Here is a 19,966-nt window from a genome sequence, read left to right as displayed (position 1 = left end):
GGCCATTTAGGGCGTGAACCAAAGGAAGGAAGACCTTTCTCTCTGTCTCTCTCTTTCACTGTCTAACTCGGCCTGTCAAAATAAAAAATAAAAATAAAAAAACCCACAAAGTGATAAGTCTGGGAAGACAAAATTCAGTGTCCCATGTCATTCTACATTAGAACAAATATCCATAAGAAAATGATTCATTTATTTTCCCACTACATACTGATATTATCATAGTTCTCATCATCACATAAATTGCACATTCCCTTAGATTTATGTCAAAAACCCAACTGATCTGAACCCAGTCATATTCTCTTTCTACTAAGAGACAATCATGGGATAAACATTTAATAAGTAAGTGAGAAATGAATCAGATTATCAGTCACCTTTAAAACCTTTTAATTCATGCCTTTCTATGGTCCTGTATCATGATAAAGTAGTAATAGATTTAAATATCATAGACCCTTTACCCTTTACTCCAGATGTTAGTATAACATTTTACTGAGCAGAATGAATTGCTTTAGTTAAGGTTTATCACCATTACCATCTTGTAGATTGCATCATTTACTTCAAGTGCACATAAATGTTTGGATGCTACCATGAAAATAATGTATAAAATTGTGAGTTGTATATTATTTAGAATACAACATAATGTATATGAAAGCATTCATTTAAATCCATATTTCAGAATAGTCAAGCATAAGCCTCAGAATACAAAATGAGATAACTGAAACAGTTTCTTCAGTGCTATAACATAAATTAAATGCATTCAAGTTTATATACACTTCCCCTTTGTTTTATATATGAAGCAAAGAATGAAAATTCATAGTAACCTTTTTCCATGAAGACATTCCAATGTTAGAGACATAAAATAGCTAAGCAGGATAGTTTATTTTTTCCATCAACAAAATGTTTGTACAGAATTGTGAAATTGAATTTTCTGATCTAGGAATTACTTGCCTCAGTAAAATTAAGGATGGAAACACATTTACTTGCCTTAGTCACTCTTAATATTTTTCTATGCCATCAGGTTTCTCTTTTTTTTGTAGATTCATGGTGAACTCTCATCAGCTTCTTCAATGCATCCTTCATGTCCTTATTCCTCAATGTGTAAATGAGGGGATTGAGACTTGGGGTGATGATGGTGTAAAAGAGTGTGATGAACTTTCCTTGGTCTTTGGAGGTGCTGTTACCTGGTTGCAGGTACATGTAGATAATAGTACCATAGAAGATGGACACCACAGTGAGATGAGATCCACAGGTGTTCACTGCTTTTCGCTGGCCTGCTTTTGACTTCATTTTCAGCACAGCTTTGGCAATGTAGCCATAGGATGTAAGAATAAGGATCAGGGGTGTAAGGACAATGACAATACCTAAAGCAAAGACAGACATTTCCACTGTTGTGGTGTCTACACAGGCTATCTTGACCATAGCTGGCACCTCACACAAGAAAGTATCCAGAAGGTTGTTTCCACATCTAGGCAAATTCAGGGTGAGTGTACATAATAGTACAGAGTTGGCCAAACTAATGCTCCAGACCGTGGTAATCATCTTGAGACAAAGATGTGGGTTCATGATTACCAAGTAATGCAAGGGCTTGCAAATCGCTGTGAAACGATCATAGGACATTACAGCCAGGAGAAGGCACTCAGTGGAGCCCAACCACATAAAAACATAGAGTTGAATGACACAACCCACGTAACTGATGGTCTTATCAGGTCCCCACAGGTTAACCAGCATCTGAGGGACAATGCTAGTTGTGAAACACAAATCAAGGAAAGACAAATTCCTGAGGAAAAAGTACATTGGTGTATGGAGATGGGAATCCAAGAGAGATGCAAGAATGATGGCTGTGTTACCCAGCAGTGTAGTTAAGTAGAAGACGGTGACAACTCCTGACAGAATCTTCTCCAGTTTGGGATGGTCCGAGAAACCACTCAGAATAAAAACATGTAAATAACTGTAATTTCCTTGGTACATAATCCTTTGATGCCTAAATCTTAGAGGGGGAAGAGGAGATAGAGGAGGAGGAGAATGAAAAAAGAGAAACAAAGAGGAAGAAGAAGAGGAAGAAGAAGAGGAAGAAAGAGAAGAGGAAAGAAGAAGAAATAGTTAGTCAATATGGACTGTCTAAATAATCTGATGAAATACAGAGCTAATCAACAGCAGAGAAATTTTGTTAATAATTGAGAAAAGCTAATGGAAAAATGTAAGCCAAACACCCAGTACTTATTACAGATATTTTATGGCAATGAATTTAATATTACATTTAAAAAAATCTAGGTGACCATGGGAAATTTTCTTTTAAACTAAGGATCTCAATTTTCCCACATGCACATTCGAAAGTTTGGCATTGATCTGGTTCTAAAAGGATGTGTCCATATGATTCCTTCCAAAAGTCATTAGCTTGAAATAGTGAACACATCTTTCAGGTGGTCAACGAATTAACTCATAAAATTTGAATATTTGGCTAATCTCTTTTTATACTTTAGTTAACAGCACCTTTGATTTTTCAATTTGTTATATAAGAGAACTGGCATTTATCCTTTCCTTTTTTTTCTCTCATCCTCAATTTCTTCTTTATCATCCAAGCTAGTAATTTTGAGTGCAAAAATATATGTTAAGTAACCTCTCATTTTTAAAAATTTCCAACAACTTTATCCTTATCCAAACAACTATGATCTCCTTATGAGAGTCTATTAATGGGATTTACTACTTGCACTCAGATGTAGTCATCTACACTGTTAATGTATTCATTGAAGGCACAATAGCTATGTGCTTAAAACTTGGTAGCCATTTTCAAATACATTCAAGAGGTATAACTTTTCAAGGTGTCTTCAATGGACTTGCATGCTTTGACTTCTGCCTTGGCTTCATTCTCATCTCATAAATCACTCAAGCATTTTTACTGCTGACCTTTTCAGCTGTTTGGCATGTCAAATGAATTCCTATTGAAAGCCCTAGAAAATCTTTCTCTTTTGTATACTTATTCTTTTGGTAACTTCTTCTCATTCTCTAGACCACCTTTAAATGACTCCTGCTTAAACAGGGTTTCTTTAACCTCCTTCCTACCAACAACGCTCTGTAAATTTCAAGAAGGCACACATGATTTCTGTTGCTCTTCACTTTGTACAGCCTAAAGCATTTCCGCAGTATATCATTTTTCAAGAAAAGTTAAAGCTAAGTCATACTATTAACAATGATAATAAAAGCACCACATATTTTTACTGATCATCACTGTTTTAATTAAAAATTTAGCGTGATATTTTGTGAAATTACCTGAATTAGTAGGTAGTAGGCTGAAGATGAATGGGACAGATAGTGATTTGATTTATAGAAAAAAAAACCATTCAGTCTGGTGAAAAATAATGAAAAATGTTAGTCTCTTTTTAAAAGGCTAATAAGCTCAGCATTATTTAGTAGTGCTGTACAGATCCATGGAAAAATCTTCCATGCTCATGGATTGGAAGAATCAATATCATCAAAATGCCCACTCTCCCAAAAGCTATTTATAGATTGAATGTGATACCAATCAAGATACCAAAGACCTTCTTCTCAGATCTGGAAAAAAATGATGCTGAAATTCATATGGAGACACAGGAGACCTCGAATAGCTAAAGCAAGCTTGTACAACAAAAACAAAGCTGAATGAATCACAATACCAGATTTCAGGACATACTACAGGGCAGTTGTTATCAAAACAGCATGGTACTGGTACAGAAACAGATGGATAGACCAATGGAACAGAATAGAAACGCCAGAAATCAATCCAAACATCTACAGACAACTCATTTGATCAAGGATACAAAACCAATCCCTGGAGTAAGGACAGTCTATTCAACAAATGGTGCTGGAAAATTGGATTTCCACATGCAGAAGCATGAAGCAAGACCCCTACCTTTCACGGTACACAAAAATTCAGTCAACGTGGATTAAAGACCTAATTCTATGACCTGACACCATCAAATTATTAGAGAACATTGGAGAAACCCTGCAAGATATAGGTACAGGCAGACTTATTGGAAAACACCCCGGAAGCACAGGCAGTCAAAACCAAAATTAACATTTGGGATTGGATCAAATTGAGAAGTTTCTGTACTTCAAAAGAAACAGTCAGGAGAGTGAAGAGGCAACTGACAGAATGGGAAAAAAATTTGCAAACTGCTAGAGATAAAGGGTTAATAACCAGAATCTACAAGAAACTCCACAAAAACAAAACAAACAACCCACTTAAGAGATGGGCCAAGGACCTCAATAGACATTTTTCAAAAGAGGAAATCCAAATGGCCAACAGGCACATGAAAAAATGTTCAAGATAACTAGCAGTCAGGGAAATGCAAATCAAAATCACAATGAGGTTCCATCTCACCCCGGTGAGAATGGCTCACATTCAGAAATCTACCAACAGCAGATGCTGGAGAGGATGTGGGGAAAAAGGGACACTAACCCACTGTTGGTGGGAATGCAAACTGGTTAAGCCACTATGGAAGTCTGTCTGGAGATTCCTCAGAAACCTGAACATAACCCTACCATACATCCCAGCCATCCCACTCCTTGGAATTTAACCAAAGGAAACTATATTGGCAAACAAAAAAGCTGTCTGCACCTTAATGTTTATTGCAGCTCAATTCACAATAGCTAAGACCTGGAACCAACCCAAATGCCCATCAACAGTAGACTGGATAAAGAAACTATGGGACATGTACTCTATGGAATACTATACAGCAGTCAAAAACAATGAAACCCAGTCATTTGCAACAAGATGGAGCAATCTGGAAAGCATCATGCTAAGTGAATTAAGCCAGTCCCAAAGAAACAAATATCATTTGTTTTCCCTGATCGGCGACAACTAACTGAGTACCAAAAGGTAACCTGTGGAAGTATAATGGACACTATGAGAAACAGTGACTTGATCAGCCATTGTCCTGACTGTTGTTATACAATTTAATACTTTATCCTTTATCCTTTTTTAGTATTTTTTTGTTGTTTTTCTAGTTAATACTATTGGTTGACTCTGTAATTAACACACAATTATTTTTAGGTGTTTAAATTTTAACTGAAAAGTGATCCCTGTTAAACATAAGAGTGGAAAAAGAGAGGGAGGAGATGTGCAATTTGGGACATGCTCAGTTGGAATTGCCCCTAATGGTGGAGTTAGAAATGTGCCAGGGGATTCCAATACAATCCCATCAAGGTGGTATGTACCAATGCCATCTCACTAGTCCAAGTGGTTAATTTCAGTTCACAATTGATCACACTGATAGGCCTAAGTGTCAAAGGGATCACATAAACAAGACTAGTGTCTGCTAATACTAACTTGTAGAATCAAAAAGAGAGAGAAGGATCCAACATGGGAAGGGGGAGACACAGCAGACTCATAGATTGGCAGATGTCCTAAACAGCACTCTGGCCTCAGAATCAGCCCTTAAGGCATTCGGGTATGGCTGAAGAGCCCATGAGAGTATTTTAGGACTGGAAATCCAAGACACTCTGGCAAAAAACAAAAAAAAGGGGATCTAAATGAAAGATCTCTGTGAGTGAGATCCCAGCAGAAAGAATGGGCCATCAAAGAAGGAGATCTTTCTCTGAAGGGAGGAGAGAACTTCCAGTTTGACTATGGCCTTGTCTAAATATGATCGAAGTCGGTGAACTCAAAAGGCTTCCATAGCCTTGGCAACTCATGACTAGAGCCTAGGGAGATTACTGACGCCATAAACAAGAGTGTCAATTTGTTAAGTCAATAACAGGAGTACTGTGTACCTACTCCTCATGTAGGATCTCTGTCATTAATGTGTTGGTCAATATAAATTAATGCTATAACTAGTACTGAAACAGTATTTTACACTTTATGTTCTGTGTGGGTGCAAACTGATGAAATCTTTACTTAATGTATACTAAATTGATCTACTGTATATAAAGATAATTTAAAATGAATCTTGATGTGAATAGAAGGGGAGAGGGAGTAGGAGAGGGGAGGGTTGTGGGTGGGAGGGAAGTTATGGGGGGAAAAAGCCATTGTAATCCATAAACTGTACTTTGGAAATTTATATTTACTAAATAAAAGTTAAGCAAAATAACCATTCAGTCTGGTGAAAAATCATGAAAAACTTTAGTCTCTTTTTAAAGGGCTAATAAGCTCAACATTATTCAGTAGTGCTATACAGATCCAGTTCCTCTACATTTTCATGAATATCTCAGAGTTGCCAAAACTTCTAATAATTGAACAGATCAATAATCTACGACTAGATTTTCCCATCACTGAGCATAGAGAGAGGACTCCCTAGCATCTGAAGCCTCAATAGCATCTGGAAAGCTTCCATTCAGGACTATTTTGTACACTTAAATTTTTCATACTTGAGTTGAACTTGTTTTTTAATTTAATATTTTATTTATTATTTTTGAGAGTATACTTTTAATTTATATTATAGTCAAAGGCTTAGTGAACCACTAAATAAGAAGTTCAATAAAAAAGTTTATCTTATATTAAGTTTTTTTTTTATCACACACACTCAAAAATACAAAGAAGAGTAGAAGGAAACTTTTGTAGGTGATTGATTTATGGCATAGCTTGTGGCGATGGTTTTGTAAATACATACTTATCTGCATACACATCAATTATGTACTTATACATCACATATATATGTCTTTTTGTCTTCAATCACATCTTATGTGGTCAAAATCTCACAAAAATATTTTACTGAAAAATAATGGCTAAATTTCAAGTTGGTACCTCTCTCTTCTTTCTGTGTAGAGATAATGCAAATAGTTGAACTTTTTTTGACATGTCATTTCAAATATGTTTCTTGACTATTATGAAGAAATTATTCAAAACTGTAGCTATGACTCAAAAGTGGAGACATTTAGCCAAAAAACAGCATACAGTGGTCAATTAGTTGGTTTGAAAACAAGACTGGGAACAGAAGAGGGAAGAAGTAGAGGGGTGGGAGTATGGTGGGAGAGCAGGTACAGCGGGAAGAATTATTATGCTCCTAAAGTTGTATTTATGAAAAGCACGGCAATAAAAAAATGGAAATAGTTGATTTGAGAGAGTAGTTTCATGATTCCCTGAGATTAGCTGTTCAAAAGTCATGATTTGGGCCTGAGTACTGCCAATGAGTAAGACAAAAGAGAAACAACTGGAAAGTATTGCAAGCTGTCTCATGGCAATAAGGTTTTATAATATCTGAACAGGGGAATAAATAATAATAATTTATCTTGTCAGACACATGGTATGTATAATTGTGCCTCACTTCTGAATAAAACAGGGCTTTAGTTAAAGTCATGAAAACAAAAATAAAAATTCTTTTAAAAAGAAAGTCCATCCTAAGCTGTTATTTCCTTAACTGTTTTCGTTATCACTACAGCCTCCACAGATTAATTCAGGGAAGGAGAACATTCTTCTCTGCTCATTATGAAGCTGGCACAGAAAATTTTCATCTAATTTCTTGTGTACAATATGAGATTTAGAAATGGAGCAAAGATATCTAAGTCCTTCCTAGCTGTGCAATCTTCAAGAATAAATACTCTATTCATTCATTTTCATTTTCATTTGCTTAGTTACCTTTTATTTCTGTTGGATCCAAGTGTCTGAAACCACAAATCCAGAACTAGCTTAATGTTTTCCTCTCATAAAAGGAAAATTTAGTCTTTCCTCATCGTATAAGTAAACAATATGATTTCTCTGCAGACATCTACCATATTAATTTATTCTCAGTTACTGGAAAGAAAATCAGAAGACTCTGCCCATTTGTGTGCAAATTCTTCTTCTCTTACTTCCCTCAAATTGTTTTATCAACTCAGGCACATTATTTTCTAGAAGACATTAAAGGTTACCATTACTGTGATCCAGAGAATGTCCCTCGATGTTTGACTTCCCGACAACTGCAGAGCCTGCCCCGTGGAAAACAAACCCTGTGGCAGCATTGGCTCTGCAGGGCTGCAGCTCTCTCATTTCCACTGTGGCGCCACTGTGACTGCTGCTTTTTCAGAAGTGTGTTAAGGTAGATTCATGACAAGGCTCCTCCTCCCTGAACACGTGGCTGCCAAGAAGGGGATGACAACAGTCACATGTCCTTTCTGTTTGTTTGCCATTAAATCAACCTGCAAACAGGCAGGCCTTGTTTGTAGAGAAATATGAAAGCAACCTGGTAACCAGAATAAGATTGGACAACATTTCCCAGTACTGCCTGAAAACCCAGATCATCAAGCAAGATTGTCAGGACTGGTCTAATTGAGTTCACTCAAGTATCATAGATAATACTAGTAGATCGTATCTGGTGTTTTGGGGGAACTGATTTAGTACTTAGAAAAGTTACACACACAAAAAAAATGTTATGCAGTAGGAAAGAAAGCTGAAGAAATGGAGAAAATGCATTTTCAAATCTTTTTTCTCTGGACAGTGAAGGTTTCAGAAATAAATGGCCTTACATAGTGTGCATTTCTGATACTAGAGTTAAAAAAATGTTTGCCTCATAAAATAACTTTACAATTTATAGCATGCATATTAATTCTGGAGATACATGTGCTCTGAGAAGATAGCATGAAATAAGATATCACTAGTTGTTGTCTCTGATACCCAAGTTCAAATCCGTTGTCTATGAAGGAGATGTTCAGTCTCCACAGTCCTATGCAGTAAGTTCAGAATTATATTTATATGCTTAATCAGTTGTCTTGGTGACCATGAGGGGTGAGTCAAATATTTCAGGGTCTACTGTAGGTTTGCTGTTTTGTCTGGTGGGCACTGCTAAAACACTAGATTCTAATATGTCGTTTGAAGTATACAACAATTATGTACTCTACAGATTTTTATGAGTTGGTTTGTAATCATAACAGCTCCTTGGAATTAAAATTATGTCAATCACTAATAATACCACCATTAATTACTTCAATAAAATACATAAGCACAAATTGACTGCTGTATGACATGCTCCAATGAGGATGAATTCTCATCACATCACTGAGCAAGAAAAGAATTTTAAATGTGTCCTTCCATATGATAATAGTCATATATATTTGAGATATATATAGCACAGTGTCATGATTACATGGATAGGTTTTGGAACCAGACTTGCTGTGCTGAAATCCTGTTGGTTCCACTTGTCACATATGAGAACTTGGGAAAGTTATTTAACATTTCGGTGCTGCAGATTTCTTAACTCCTTTCAGATTAGGAGTCAGTCGTACCAACTTAAGGGGCCCAACTACTTTGCTACTGATCCAGCTTCCTGCTAATGTACTTGAGGAAGCAGTGGATGATGGCCTAAGTACAGGGATCCCTGCCACCTACATGGGAAACCCAAATGGAGTTCTGAGCTCCTGACTTTGGCCTGGCCCAGCCCTGGCTGTTGTGGCCACTAGGGGAGTGAACCAGAAGATGGAGGGTCTCCTCTCTCTCTCTCTCTCTTTCTCTCTCTCTCTCTCTCTCTCTCTCTCTGTTATTCTGCCTATCAAATAAGTATATAAATACATCTTAAAAATAATACAAACTTAAAGTTTTATTATAAGGGTTAAATACATTTGATATGTAAAATATTGCACTTCTAGTTGCCACAGAGCCAGTGTTGAGATATCTATTGGCTATTGTTTTTTTGAGAAATTCAAGGTATTTTATGTTGCAAAAACATTCATTTTCATCAGTTTGGGGAAAGCTATAGCTGGTATTTGAGAAAACATCTGAGAAACATTTTCTTCCTTTCAATCACTGTCATTAAGAATACATATATAAGTGTATATATTATATATAAATGTTATAAACAATGATGATAATGAGAAACAAAATCAGTTAATGGCAGTTTCCTCTATCAAGATTCTAAATATCTGGGTACTTGCAACTTTTCACTTTGACTAAAGATCTCAATTTCAGTCATGTACTCTGTTTAGTCAAGTTTTTCTCAGCTCTCTTTTTCCTTGCAAATTGTTCTAATCAACAGTCTGAACTCTTTTATAACTGTCTGAATTTCACTTCACTGAGTCTGCTATCACCCTTATTTTCCTCTTCTTTTTGGTAAATTAATCATTTTAGAATAGACCAGCGTGAACTATATTTTGTCTCATGGTGGTCTGATTTCTGAGCTTGATTTCACATTAATCTTTGAGCTTTTGGGATCATTTGAATTTTGTTTTTGGTGGACCATAAATATGCTTGGAGTATTTGTAAGATTAGAAATTACAGCTATTGGCATCAGCACTGTGGCACAGCAGGTTAAAGCCCTGGCCTGAAGCACCAGCATCCCATATGGCACTGGTTCTAATCCCAGCTGCTCCTCTTCCCTTCCAGCTTTGTGCTATGGCCTGGGATAGCAGTAGAAGATAGCCCAAGTCCTTGGGCCCCTGCACCCATGTGGGAGACCCAGAAGAGGCTCCTGGCTTTGGATTGGTGCAGCTCTGGCTGTTGCAGCCATATGAGGAGTCAACCAGCGAATGGAAGATCTCTCTCTCTGTCTCTACCTCTCTCTGTAACTGTGTCTTTCAAATAAATAAAATAAATCTTTAAAAAAACAGAAAAAGAAATTACAGCTATTAAGATATCACAAATATTCTTAGCACAATTGGGGAAAAATCAAAATAAAATTAAAGAAGAAAACTATTTACCTCCTTATGTACTTGTGAAATCAAATATTTTTCTACTTTGTTTTTACAGTAGTTGTAAATATGCACTTTCACCATTTTTGCAAATAAAGTGATGTTTTCATTTTTTTCTTTCTCCCCAGCTTTGTTGAGGTATAATTGACAAACAAAAATTAAATATATTTACTGTGTACAACATGATGCTTTTTAAAAAAGATTTATTTTACTTATTTGAGAGAGTTACAGAAAGAGGCAGAGTGAGAGCGAGAGCGAGAGAGAGAGAGAAAGAGAGATGTCTTCCAACCATTGGTTCAATCCCCAAATGACCAATACGGTCAGAGCTCAGCTAATCTGAAGCCAGGAGCCAGGAGGATATTTCAGATCTCCTACATGGGTGATGGGGTCCAAGGACTTGGGCCATCTTCTACTGCTTTCCCCAGGCCATAAGCAGAGAGTTGGGTTTAAGAGGAGCAGCCAGGTCTTGAACCAGTGCCCATATGGGATGCTGGCACTGCAGGCTCAGCTCTACCTGCTACACCACAGTGCCAGCCCCACACCAGATCATTTCTGACAAATATACAACATTATTTTTAAGCAAATGTTTCTCAAAGTTGAGTTGGAAAAGTTAGATATATGGAGTTTCATAAATCTGATAGGCCATGTCAAAAACCAGTGGGAGACACTATTATTATTATTATTACTTTTATCCTTTAGGTCTTAGGTATTTTGGTAGTTGGCCAGGTTCTGTTACTGAAAAGTGTGCGAAAATACTGATTGCTCAGCTGTCTGCTTGAGATGTGGAAGATCTCCCAACATTTTAGAAGCAAGGCAGCACCAGTCTGACCACAGCTGCCTGCATTGCAGTCTAATTCGCCTCATCAGATGCTAGGGAATGGGTTTTTAAATTGTGCCATAGATGTTTGTTAATGGAGAACAGTAGGTAAAACATGTCTTCATAGAATCTTCAGAGGAGCTATTAAATTAATTTTAAATCAATGTTATCTATTTTAAATTGACAAATAGCTATGTACATGTTTGTGGCATAGAGTGTAATGCTACGAGGTATATATATATGGTCAGTTAAAAGAGGATCATAAACATATCTATCATATTATCATTTCTTCTGGGTAATGTGACCAGGCAGAATATCCATAGGTTCTTGTCCTTTGCCTTTGACAATGAAAGCACATCCTCAGCAGTGTGAGTTGAGAGCAGTAAGAGTTTTTTTTTAAGATTTTTTTTTATTTATTTGAAAGGCAGATTCAGAGAGAGAGGAGGGAGAGAGAGACAGAGAGAGACAGAGACAGAGAGATAGAGAGAGAGGTCTTCCATCTGCTGGTTCACTCTCCAGATGGCTATTGCAGCCGGGCCAGAGCAGAGAGCTGGATCGGAAGTGGAGCAGCTGGGACTTGAACCAGTGCCCATATGGGATGCTGGCACATCAGATGGTGGCTTTACCTGCTACACCACAGCATCAGCTCCGAGCAGTAAGAGTTACATTTAAACTACAATTCAGGGGGTCAGTGTGGCTGCGGGCGCTGGGGCGGCACATGTGCGCAGGCCTGGAGCTGTGCCATTGCATCCTTTCCTGAATCCTGGCCCATGGAGAGGCATTCGGGACTCCCGGTCTGGGTTCTGCTGGCACCTGGACTCGCCCTTGCCCTCGCCTTCCCGGTCTGAGGCTGCAGAGCGCCTGGACCCCTTCTTTGCGGGATAGTGACTTCAGCAAGATGGCTGAGTAGAGCTGCCTGTCGCTCATCCCCTCTGCAGGAGGGCTCTCCACAGAGAGTCCATGGCTGCATTCTGACTGCATGCTGGGTAGTGGCAGGGGGCAAGAGAGAGCTCCACAGAGCCCAGGAATCCAGCACAGCACCACAGAGAGGACAGCGAGGCTCCCTGGCCAGCAGCTACCCCACTCAGGTTGTCCTGGAGCCAAGACAAAGATCTCTTAACAGGGAAAAGGTGAGCTGGAGGCCCCCGTTGCCACTGTGGATGACCACACAGATGCTCCCAATTCTCAGCACCCTTGACTGCAGCCTGGAGTTTGTGTGCCAGAGTTTTAGTGTCAGAGTACAAGTCCATGTCATCTACCCTCATCACTTGTGACCTCCACTCCTATAGCTCTATGCCATCTTGAAACTGGACCCAGTGCTGGAGTGCATCTCCCCACGCAGTCCCACTTTTGAGACTCTGCTGTCATCCCCCCGCTCTCCCCCTGCACTCACACAAGTGGCTGCAGCACCGTGAGCCCTGCTACTCACAACCTAGGACTAGCGGAACAGCTGAAGAAGACACACAGAAAGTGCAGTGCTGTGCCCACCCACAATCAAAGGTGACACACCACAGCAAATCGATACCTTTTTCTCTAGAGAAAAAAAAACCTATAAAACTGGAAAAAATTACTGTTGCACCAGCTCAGATACCAACGTAGAGACACCAGAAACATAAAACAGCAAGGAACCATGCCACCTTCAAGGCAGCACATTAAGCTTGTAACAGTACCACTCAAAGAAGAGGAAGTTAAAGAAATGTCTGACAGGGAATTCTGTGTACAAATCTTAATGTTGCTCTGTGAGATAGAGGCGAAATCTCAGTCAGCAGCTTGAAGATATGAAAAAGTCGATTCATGATTTGTTTTTCTTTTCTTTTGACAGGCAGAGTGGACAGTGAGAGAGAGAGAGAGAGACAGAGAGAAAGGTCTTCCTTTGCCATTGGTTCACCCTCCAATGGCCACCACGGCTGGCATGTTGCGGCCGGTGCACCATGCTGATCGGAAGGCCAGAGCCAAGTGCTTCTCCTGGTCTCCCATGGGGTGCAAGGCCCAAGAACTTGGGCCATCCTCCACTGCCCTTCCGGGCCACAGCAGAGAGCTGGCCTGGAAGAGGGGCAACTGGGACAGAATCTGGTGCCCCGACCGGGACTAGAACCCGGTGTGCCGGTGCCACAAGGCGGAGGATTAGCCTATTGAGCCACGGCGCCGGCCCGATTTATGATTTGAGTAACGTAGTCAGTGTGGGGCAAGATACCAAAGAACCAACCTAAACAGACCAATAACTGACACAGAAATTGAAACAGTAATAAAGGCCCTCCCAACAAAGAAAAGCCCAGGGCCAGATGGATTCACTGCTGAGTTCTACCAGACATTTAGAGAAGAACTAACTCCAATTCTTCTCAAACTATTCAGAGCAATCGAAAAAGAGGGAATCCTCCCAAATTCTTTCTATGAAGCCACCATCACCTTAATTCCTAAGCCAGAAAGAGACGCAACATTGAAAGAGAATTACAGACCAATATCCCTGATGAACATAGATGCAAAAATACTCAATAAAATTCTGGCCAATAGAATGCAACAACACATCAGAAAGATCATCCACCCAGACCAAGTGGGATTCATCCCCGGTATGCAGGGATGGTTCAACATTCGCAAAACAATCAACGTAATACACTACATTAACAGACTGCAGAAGAAAAACCATATGATTCTCTCAATAGACGCAGAGAAAGCATTTGATAAAATACAACACCCTTTCATGATGAAAACTCTAAGCAAACTGGGTATGGAAGGAACATTCCTTAATACAATCAAAGCAATATATGAAAAACCCACGGCCAACATCCTATTGAATGGGGAAAAGTTGGAAGCATTTCCACTGAAATCAGGTACCAGACAGGGATGCCCTCTCTCACCACTGCTATTCAATATAGTTCTGGAAGTTTTGGCCAGAGCTATTAGGCAAGAAAAAGAAATTAAAGGGATACAAATTGGGAAGGACGAACTCAAACTATCCCTCTTTGCAGATGATATGATTCTTTATTTAGGGGACCCAAAGAACTCTACTAAGAGACTGCTGGAACTCATCGAAGAGTTTGGCAAAGTAGCAGGATATAAAATCAATCCACAAAAATCAACAGCCTTTGTATACACAGGCAATGCCACGGCTGAGGAAGAACTTCTAAAATCAATCCCATTCACAATAGCTACAAAAACAATCAAATACCTTGGAATAAACTTAACCAAAGACGTTAAAGATCTCTATGATGAGAATTAAAAAATCTTAAAGAACGAAATAGAAGAGGATACCAAAAAATGGAGTAATCTTCCATGCTCATGGATTGGAAGAATCAATATCATCAAAATGTCTATTCTCCCAAAAGCAATTTATACATTCAATGCAATACCCATCAAGATCCCGAAGACCTTCTTCTCAGATCTGGAAAAAATGATGCTGAAATTCATATGGAGACACAGAAGACCTCGAATAGCCAAAGCAATCCTGTACAACAAAAACAAAGCCGGAGGCATCACAATACCTGATTTCAGGACATACTACAAGGCAGTTGTTATCAAAACAGCATGGTACTGGTACAGAAACAGATGGATAGACCAATGGAACAGAATAGAAACACCAGAAATCAATCCAAACATCTACAGCCAACTTATATTTGACCAAAGATCCAAATCTAATCCCTGGAATAAGGACAGTCTATTCAATAAATGGTGCTGGGAAAATTGGATTTCCACGTGCAGAAGCTTGAAGCAAGACCCATACCTATCACCTTACACAAAAATTCACTCAACATGGATTAAAGACTTAAATCTAAGACCCGAAACCATCAAATTATTAGAGAGCATTGGAGAAACCCTGCAAGATATAGGCACAGGCAAAGACTTCCTGGAAAATACTCCAACAGCACAGGCAGTCAAAACCAAAATTAACATTTGGGATTGTATCAAATTGAGAAGTTTCTGTACTTCAAAAGAAACAGTCAGGAAAGTGAAGAGGCAACCAACAGAATGGGAAAAAATATTCGCAAACTATACTACAGATAAAGGATTGATAACCAGAATCTACAAAGAAATCAAGAAAATCCACAACAACAAAACAAACAACCCACTTAAGAGATGGGCCAAGGACCTCAATAGACATTTTTCGAAAGAGGAAATCCAAATGGCCAACAGACACATGAAAAAATGTTCAAGATCACTAGCAATCAGAGAAATGCAAATCAAAACCACAATGAGGTTCCATCTCACCCCGGTTAGAATGGCTCACATTCAGAAATCTACCAACAATAGATGCTGGAGAGGATGTGGGGAAAAAGGGACACTAACTCACTGTTGGTGGGAATGCAAACTGGTTAAGCCACTATGGAAGTCTGTCTGGAGATTCCTCAGAAACCTGAACATAACCCTACCATACAACCCAGCCATCCCACTCCTTGGAATTTACCCAAAGGAAATTAATTTGGCAAATAAAAAAGCCATCTGCACATTAATGTTTATTGCAGCTCAATTCACAATAGCTAAGACCTGGAACCAACCTAAATGCCCATCAACAGTAGACTGGATAAAGAAATTATGGGACATGTACTCCATAGAATACTATACAGCAGTAAGAAACAACGAAACCCAGTCATTTGCAACAAGATGGAGCAATCTGGAAAACATCATGCTGAGTGAATTAAGCCAGTCCCAAAGAGAAAAATATCATTTGTTTTCCCTGATCGGTGACAACTGAGTGCCAAAGGGGAAACCTGTTAAGTGAAATGGACTATAAGCAACAATGAACTGATCAGCTCCTGTCCTGACTTTAGATGTACAATGTAATACTTTATCCTTTTTAGTATTTGTTGTTGTTGTTGTGGTTCTAGTACTATTGGTTGAACTCAGTAATTAACACACAATTATTCTTAGGTGTTTAAATTTTAACTGAAAAGTGATCCCTGTTAAATCTAAGAGTAGAAAAAGAGAGGGAGGAGATGAAGAGCTATGGGTTATTTAATTATGTGCTTATTTTCAAAGACTTGAATAATCACCTTGTAACAATGATCAGATTTGGTCTATGTTATGTCATGATTTTAAGGAATATTATTTCAACCAGATATTTTGGATTTTGATATTGGTCTATTATGCTATGTTATATGTGCGTACATATTGTATGTCCACAGGGGGAAATTTTATTAAGAGTTTTATTTTAAATGGCTTTTAGATAAGATTGTCCATAAATTTAACCTGCTAAAATCAATCAAAGATACATTTTAATTTGTATGACCTGAATCTGTGTATCATATGTTTTAAACTTGTTAGTAGAAAGAAACTAAAAACATTTTATATGGTTGTGCTTAAGTTTACTGGTTAAACAAACTACACCATGTTAGATATTTAAGACGTGTTTTCAAATACATGATTCTTAAAATTTATAGAAGGCATTGGACCTTCCGGTAAATGTTTTATTAAGTTCTTATCTAAGGGTTGAAACGGTTTGCTAAGTATTCATGTAATATTGCTATTGTCAGCAAGTGATCTAGGACTTGTTCCCTCATTTCTCTATTCTAAGCCCAACTTGTTCTTTCACTTCTCTATTCTCTTCAAGGTAGGGAACTAATTCTATTATGAAGGAATCTGTGGGACGCACAATTTAATCTTTAGACCTTATAAGAGATGGCTGACATTTTTCTGTAATAGCATAGCCAAAATAAGAACTTAACTAATAACCTCATAGCGAGATTCACATCGCCATCAGCGAAGTATACAGTAAGTAGAAAAAAAAAAAAACCTCCCTTTCAGACCAAAGGGAAAGAAAGTTTTAAAGTGAGAATATAATTTTCCTCATGGGCATTGTCTACCTTAGAAAAACTACTACAGAACATGCCTGTGACTATAGACTTGTAGTTCAGGCCACCGAAGATTAAAGATGGGACACGGGCACTCCCTTGACTTGCATCCTCTGGTCTGCTTTAACACAAACCAGGAGGAAAAGAAAGCTAGGCATCAGAAGCAATGGGTGGCAGGCCTATCAATGGCTGATCTGGGCAGTGATCTGCCCTCAAGGAGACCCAACAGGCCAGTCCACTGCAGTGGCTTTCAATGTGGTAAGCCTGGGCTTCAGCAGAAGTCAGCTTGTGAAGAGCCCTGGCAGCTCTGCCAAGAGTTGGATCACTGGAAATGGACCTGCCCTGGAATCGAAGGATGCCCAGGTCAGAGCCACAGATCTTATTGGCTCCAAGCTGAAAAGCCCTTCACTCAGCCCAACTTCCAAAGTGACCACTGCAGCTGAGGGTATGGTCAAGTAGGGTCAGCAACATTGCAGGCAGAACTGTAAATTTCTTGTTAGAGATGCCACCTGCCTTTACCTGGCCAGCTCTCCTCCCAGGCCAGCCAAGTAATGAAAGTCAACAGAGTGCCTTCCCCTAGGAGGTTCACACCTCCCTTAGGATATACCCCATGTGAAGAGATAGATAGGTCTGAGCCTCTTAACTTACAAGGCCTAAAACCCAACAGATTATTATCAAGCCCCTTCTATCAGGTTCTATTTGCCTCTCAATCAGAAAAATTACTTGTAGCTTAGACAGCATCTTTCTTAGCTCCTCTAATAATGACTCTGTCCTTTGTTCTAGACCCTGTCTAGTGCACTTGAGCCTCATTCCTTTGTAATCATAACCTCTACTCTACCACCAATGGCTCTACTCCCAACCTGTGTGTACTGATGGTCCTCTTCCCCACTTAATGCTGTATAATTGTTCAGACATGGTTAAGGCCACTCTTAGGATCATTGGTTACTATCCTCACCCTGTCTTTTATGACCTTGTCTAAATATGATCAGAGTCGGGGAACTTGGAAGGCTTCCATAGCCTTGGCAACTCATGACGACAGCCTAGGGTGATTACTGGCGCCATAAACTAGAGTGTCAATTTGTTGGGTCAACAACAGGAGCCACTGTGTGCTTGCTCCTGATGTGGGATCTCTGTCCTTGATGTACTGTACATTTTGATTTAATGCTATAACTAGTACTCAAACAGTATGTTTTACTTTGTGTTGCTATGTGGGTGCAAACTGTTGAAGTATTTTATACTAAATTGATCTTCTGTATATAAATAGAATTGAAAATGAATCTTGATGTGAATGGAAGGGCAGAGGGAGCGGGAGAGGGGAGGGTTGCGGGTAGGAGGGAAGTTATGGGAAGGGGAAGCCATTGTAATCCATAAGCTGTATACTGGAAATTTATATTCATTAAATAAAAGTTAAAAAAAAAAAGATACCAAAGAACCAACTGGAAGTCTTGCAGCCGAAGAACTCGGTGAACAAAGTAAATTCATTTGAGAGCTACAAGAGAGTAGATCATGTAGAAAAAAGGATTTCTAAAGTTGAAGGTAGGTCTTCTGAATTAATCCAGTCAGGAAAAGACAAGGAAGAAACATTGAAAAAGTGTAAAGAAAGCCTGCAACACCTACAGTGCACCATTAAGCAAACAAATATTCACTTTTTAGGAATTCCAGAGGGCAAAGAAATGGAGAAAGGCATAGAAAGCATCTTTTATGAAATAATAGCTGAAAACTTCCAAAGTCTTAGAAAAGACACAGACATCTACATCCAGGAAGCTCAAAGAACCCCAAGTAGACACGACCCCAAAAGGTCTTCTCCCAGGAACATCATGATCACGCTGTCCAAAATCAAAGACAAAGAGAGAATTCTTAAAGCAGCAAGGGGAAAATGCCAGATCACATACAAGGGGATTCCTGTTAGGCTGATGGCAGATTTCTCAGCAGAAACCTTGCAGGCCCGGAGAGAATGGAATGAAGTATTCAGAGAGCTGAAAGGGAAAAACTACCAGCCGAGAATCCTGTACCCAGCAAGGCTAACCTTCAGACACAAAGGAGAAGTCAGGTTCTTCTCAGATAAGCAGAAACTAAGGGAATTCATCACCACTAGGCCAGCCTTGCAGGAAGTGCTCCAGGAAGTCCTACATCTAGAGGCAGTACAGTAACTACCCTCAGGAAAGTCCACTGAAGTGTACAGTCATTAGTAGAGTAGATACACAGATGAGCCAGAAAGGGATTAAACGTTACCACTGCAGTCACCAAAACACAAAGTTTGACAGTAAGAGAGGAAGAGATTGACAGGACACACAAGAAAGCCAGAAGACACTGGATACAATGACGGAAGTATGTTGTGACTATTAGTAATAACCTTAAATGTAAATGGGTTCAACTCCCTAAAGGGTATAGACTGGATGAGAACCAAAATTCAGCTGTGTGCTGCCTATGAGAGACTTACTTCAGACACATTAAATAATGAAAAAAGGACTGGTTCACAAAGGTTGTAACCATTGTGAGCACATATATACACTACTGTAAATCAAACTACTGTTACATTTAGAGGAAGGGAGAGGCTGCTCAACAATAGAAGCTGGGGACCTCAGCACCCATGTGTCAATGGACAGGTCATCCAAAGTCAGCAGTGAAAGAGATGGACTTAGCATCTGTGGAATGCTGCCCCCAGCTGAACATACATTCCTGTCTCCAGCTTGCACCCTACATTAGACCAAAACCAAATGAGGACCAACAGATTTTTAAAAACCAAAATCATTGAACACATGCTCATGCCAGATTACTGGATTCCTTATCAACAGTGACT

At 39.1% G+C, this 19,966-nt stretch overlaps 1 protein-coding gene across 1 annotated transcript; it reads right to left on the bottom strand.

The window, feature by feature from the left end:
- Positions 1-1,011: 1,011 nt before the first annotated feature.
- LOC133756412 (olfactory receptor 2W1-like) lies at positions 1,012-1,965 on the bottom strand. The gene has a single exon (XM_062187107.1). The coding sequence runs from the start codon at positions 1,963-1,965 to the stop codon at positions 1,012-1,014; it is 954 nt and encodes a 317-aa protein (XP_062043091.1).
- Between the last annotated feature and the right edge of the window lie 18,001 nt (positions 1,966-19,966).

Source organism: Lepus europaeus, chromosome 3 (genome assembly GCF_033115175.1).
Source record: "Lepus europaeus isolate LE1 chromosome 3, mLepTim1.pri, whole genome shotgun sequence".
Classification (NCBI taxonomy): Eukaryota; Metazoa; Chordata; class Mammalia; order Lagomorpha; family Leporidae; genus Lepus; species Lepus europaeus.
This window is presented reverse-complemented; position numbering and strand designations above follow the sequence as displayed.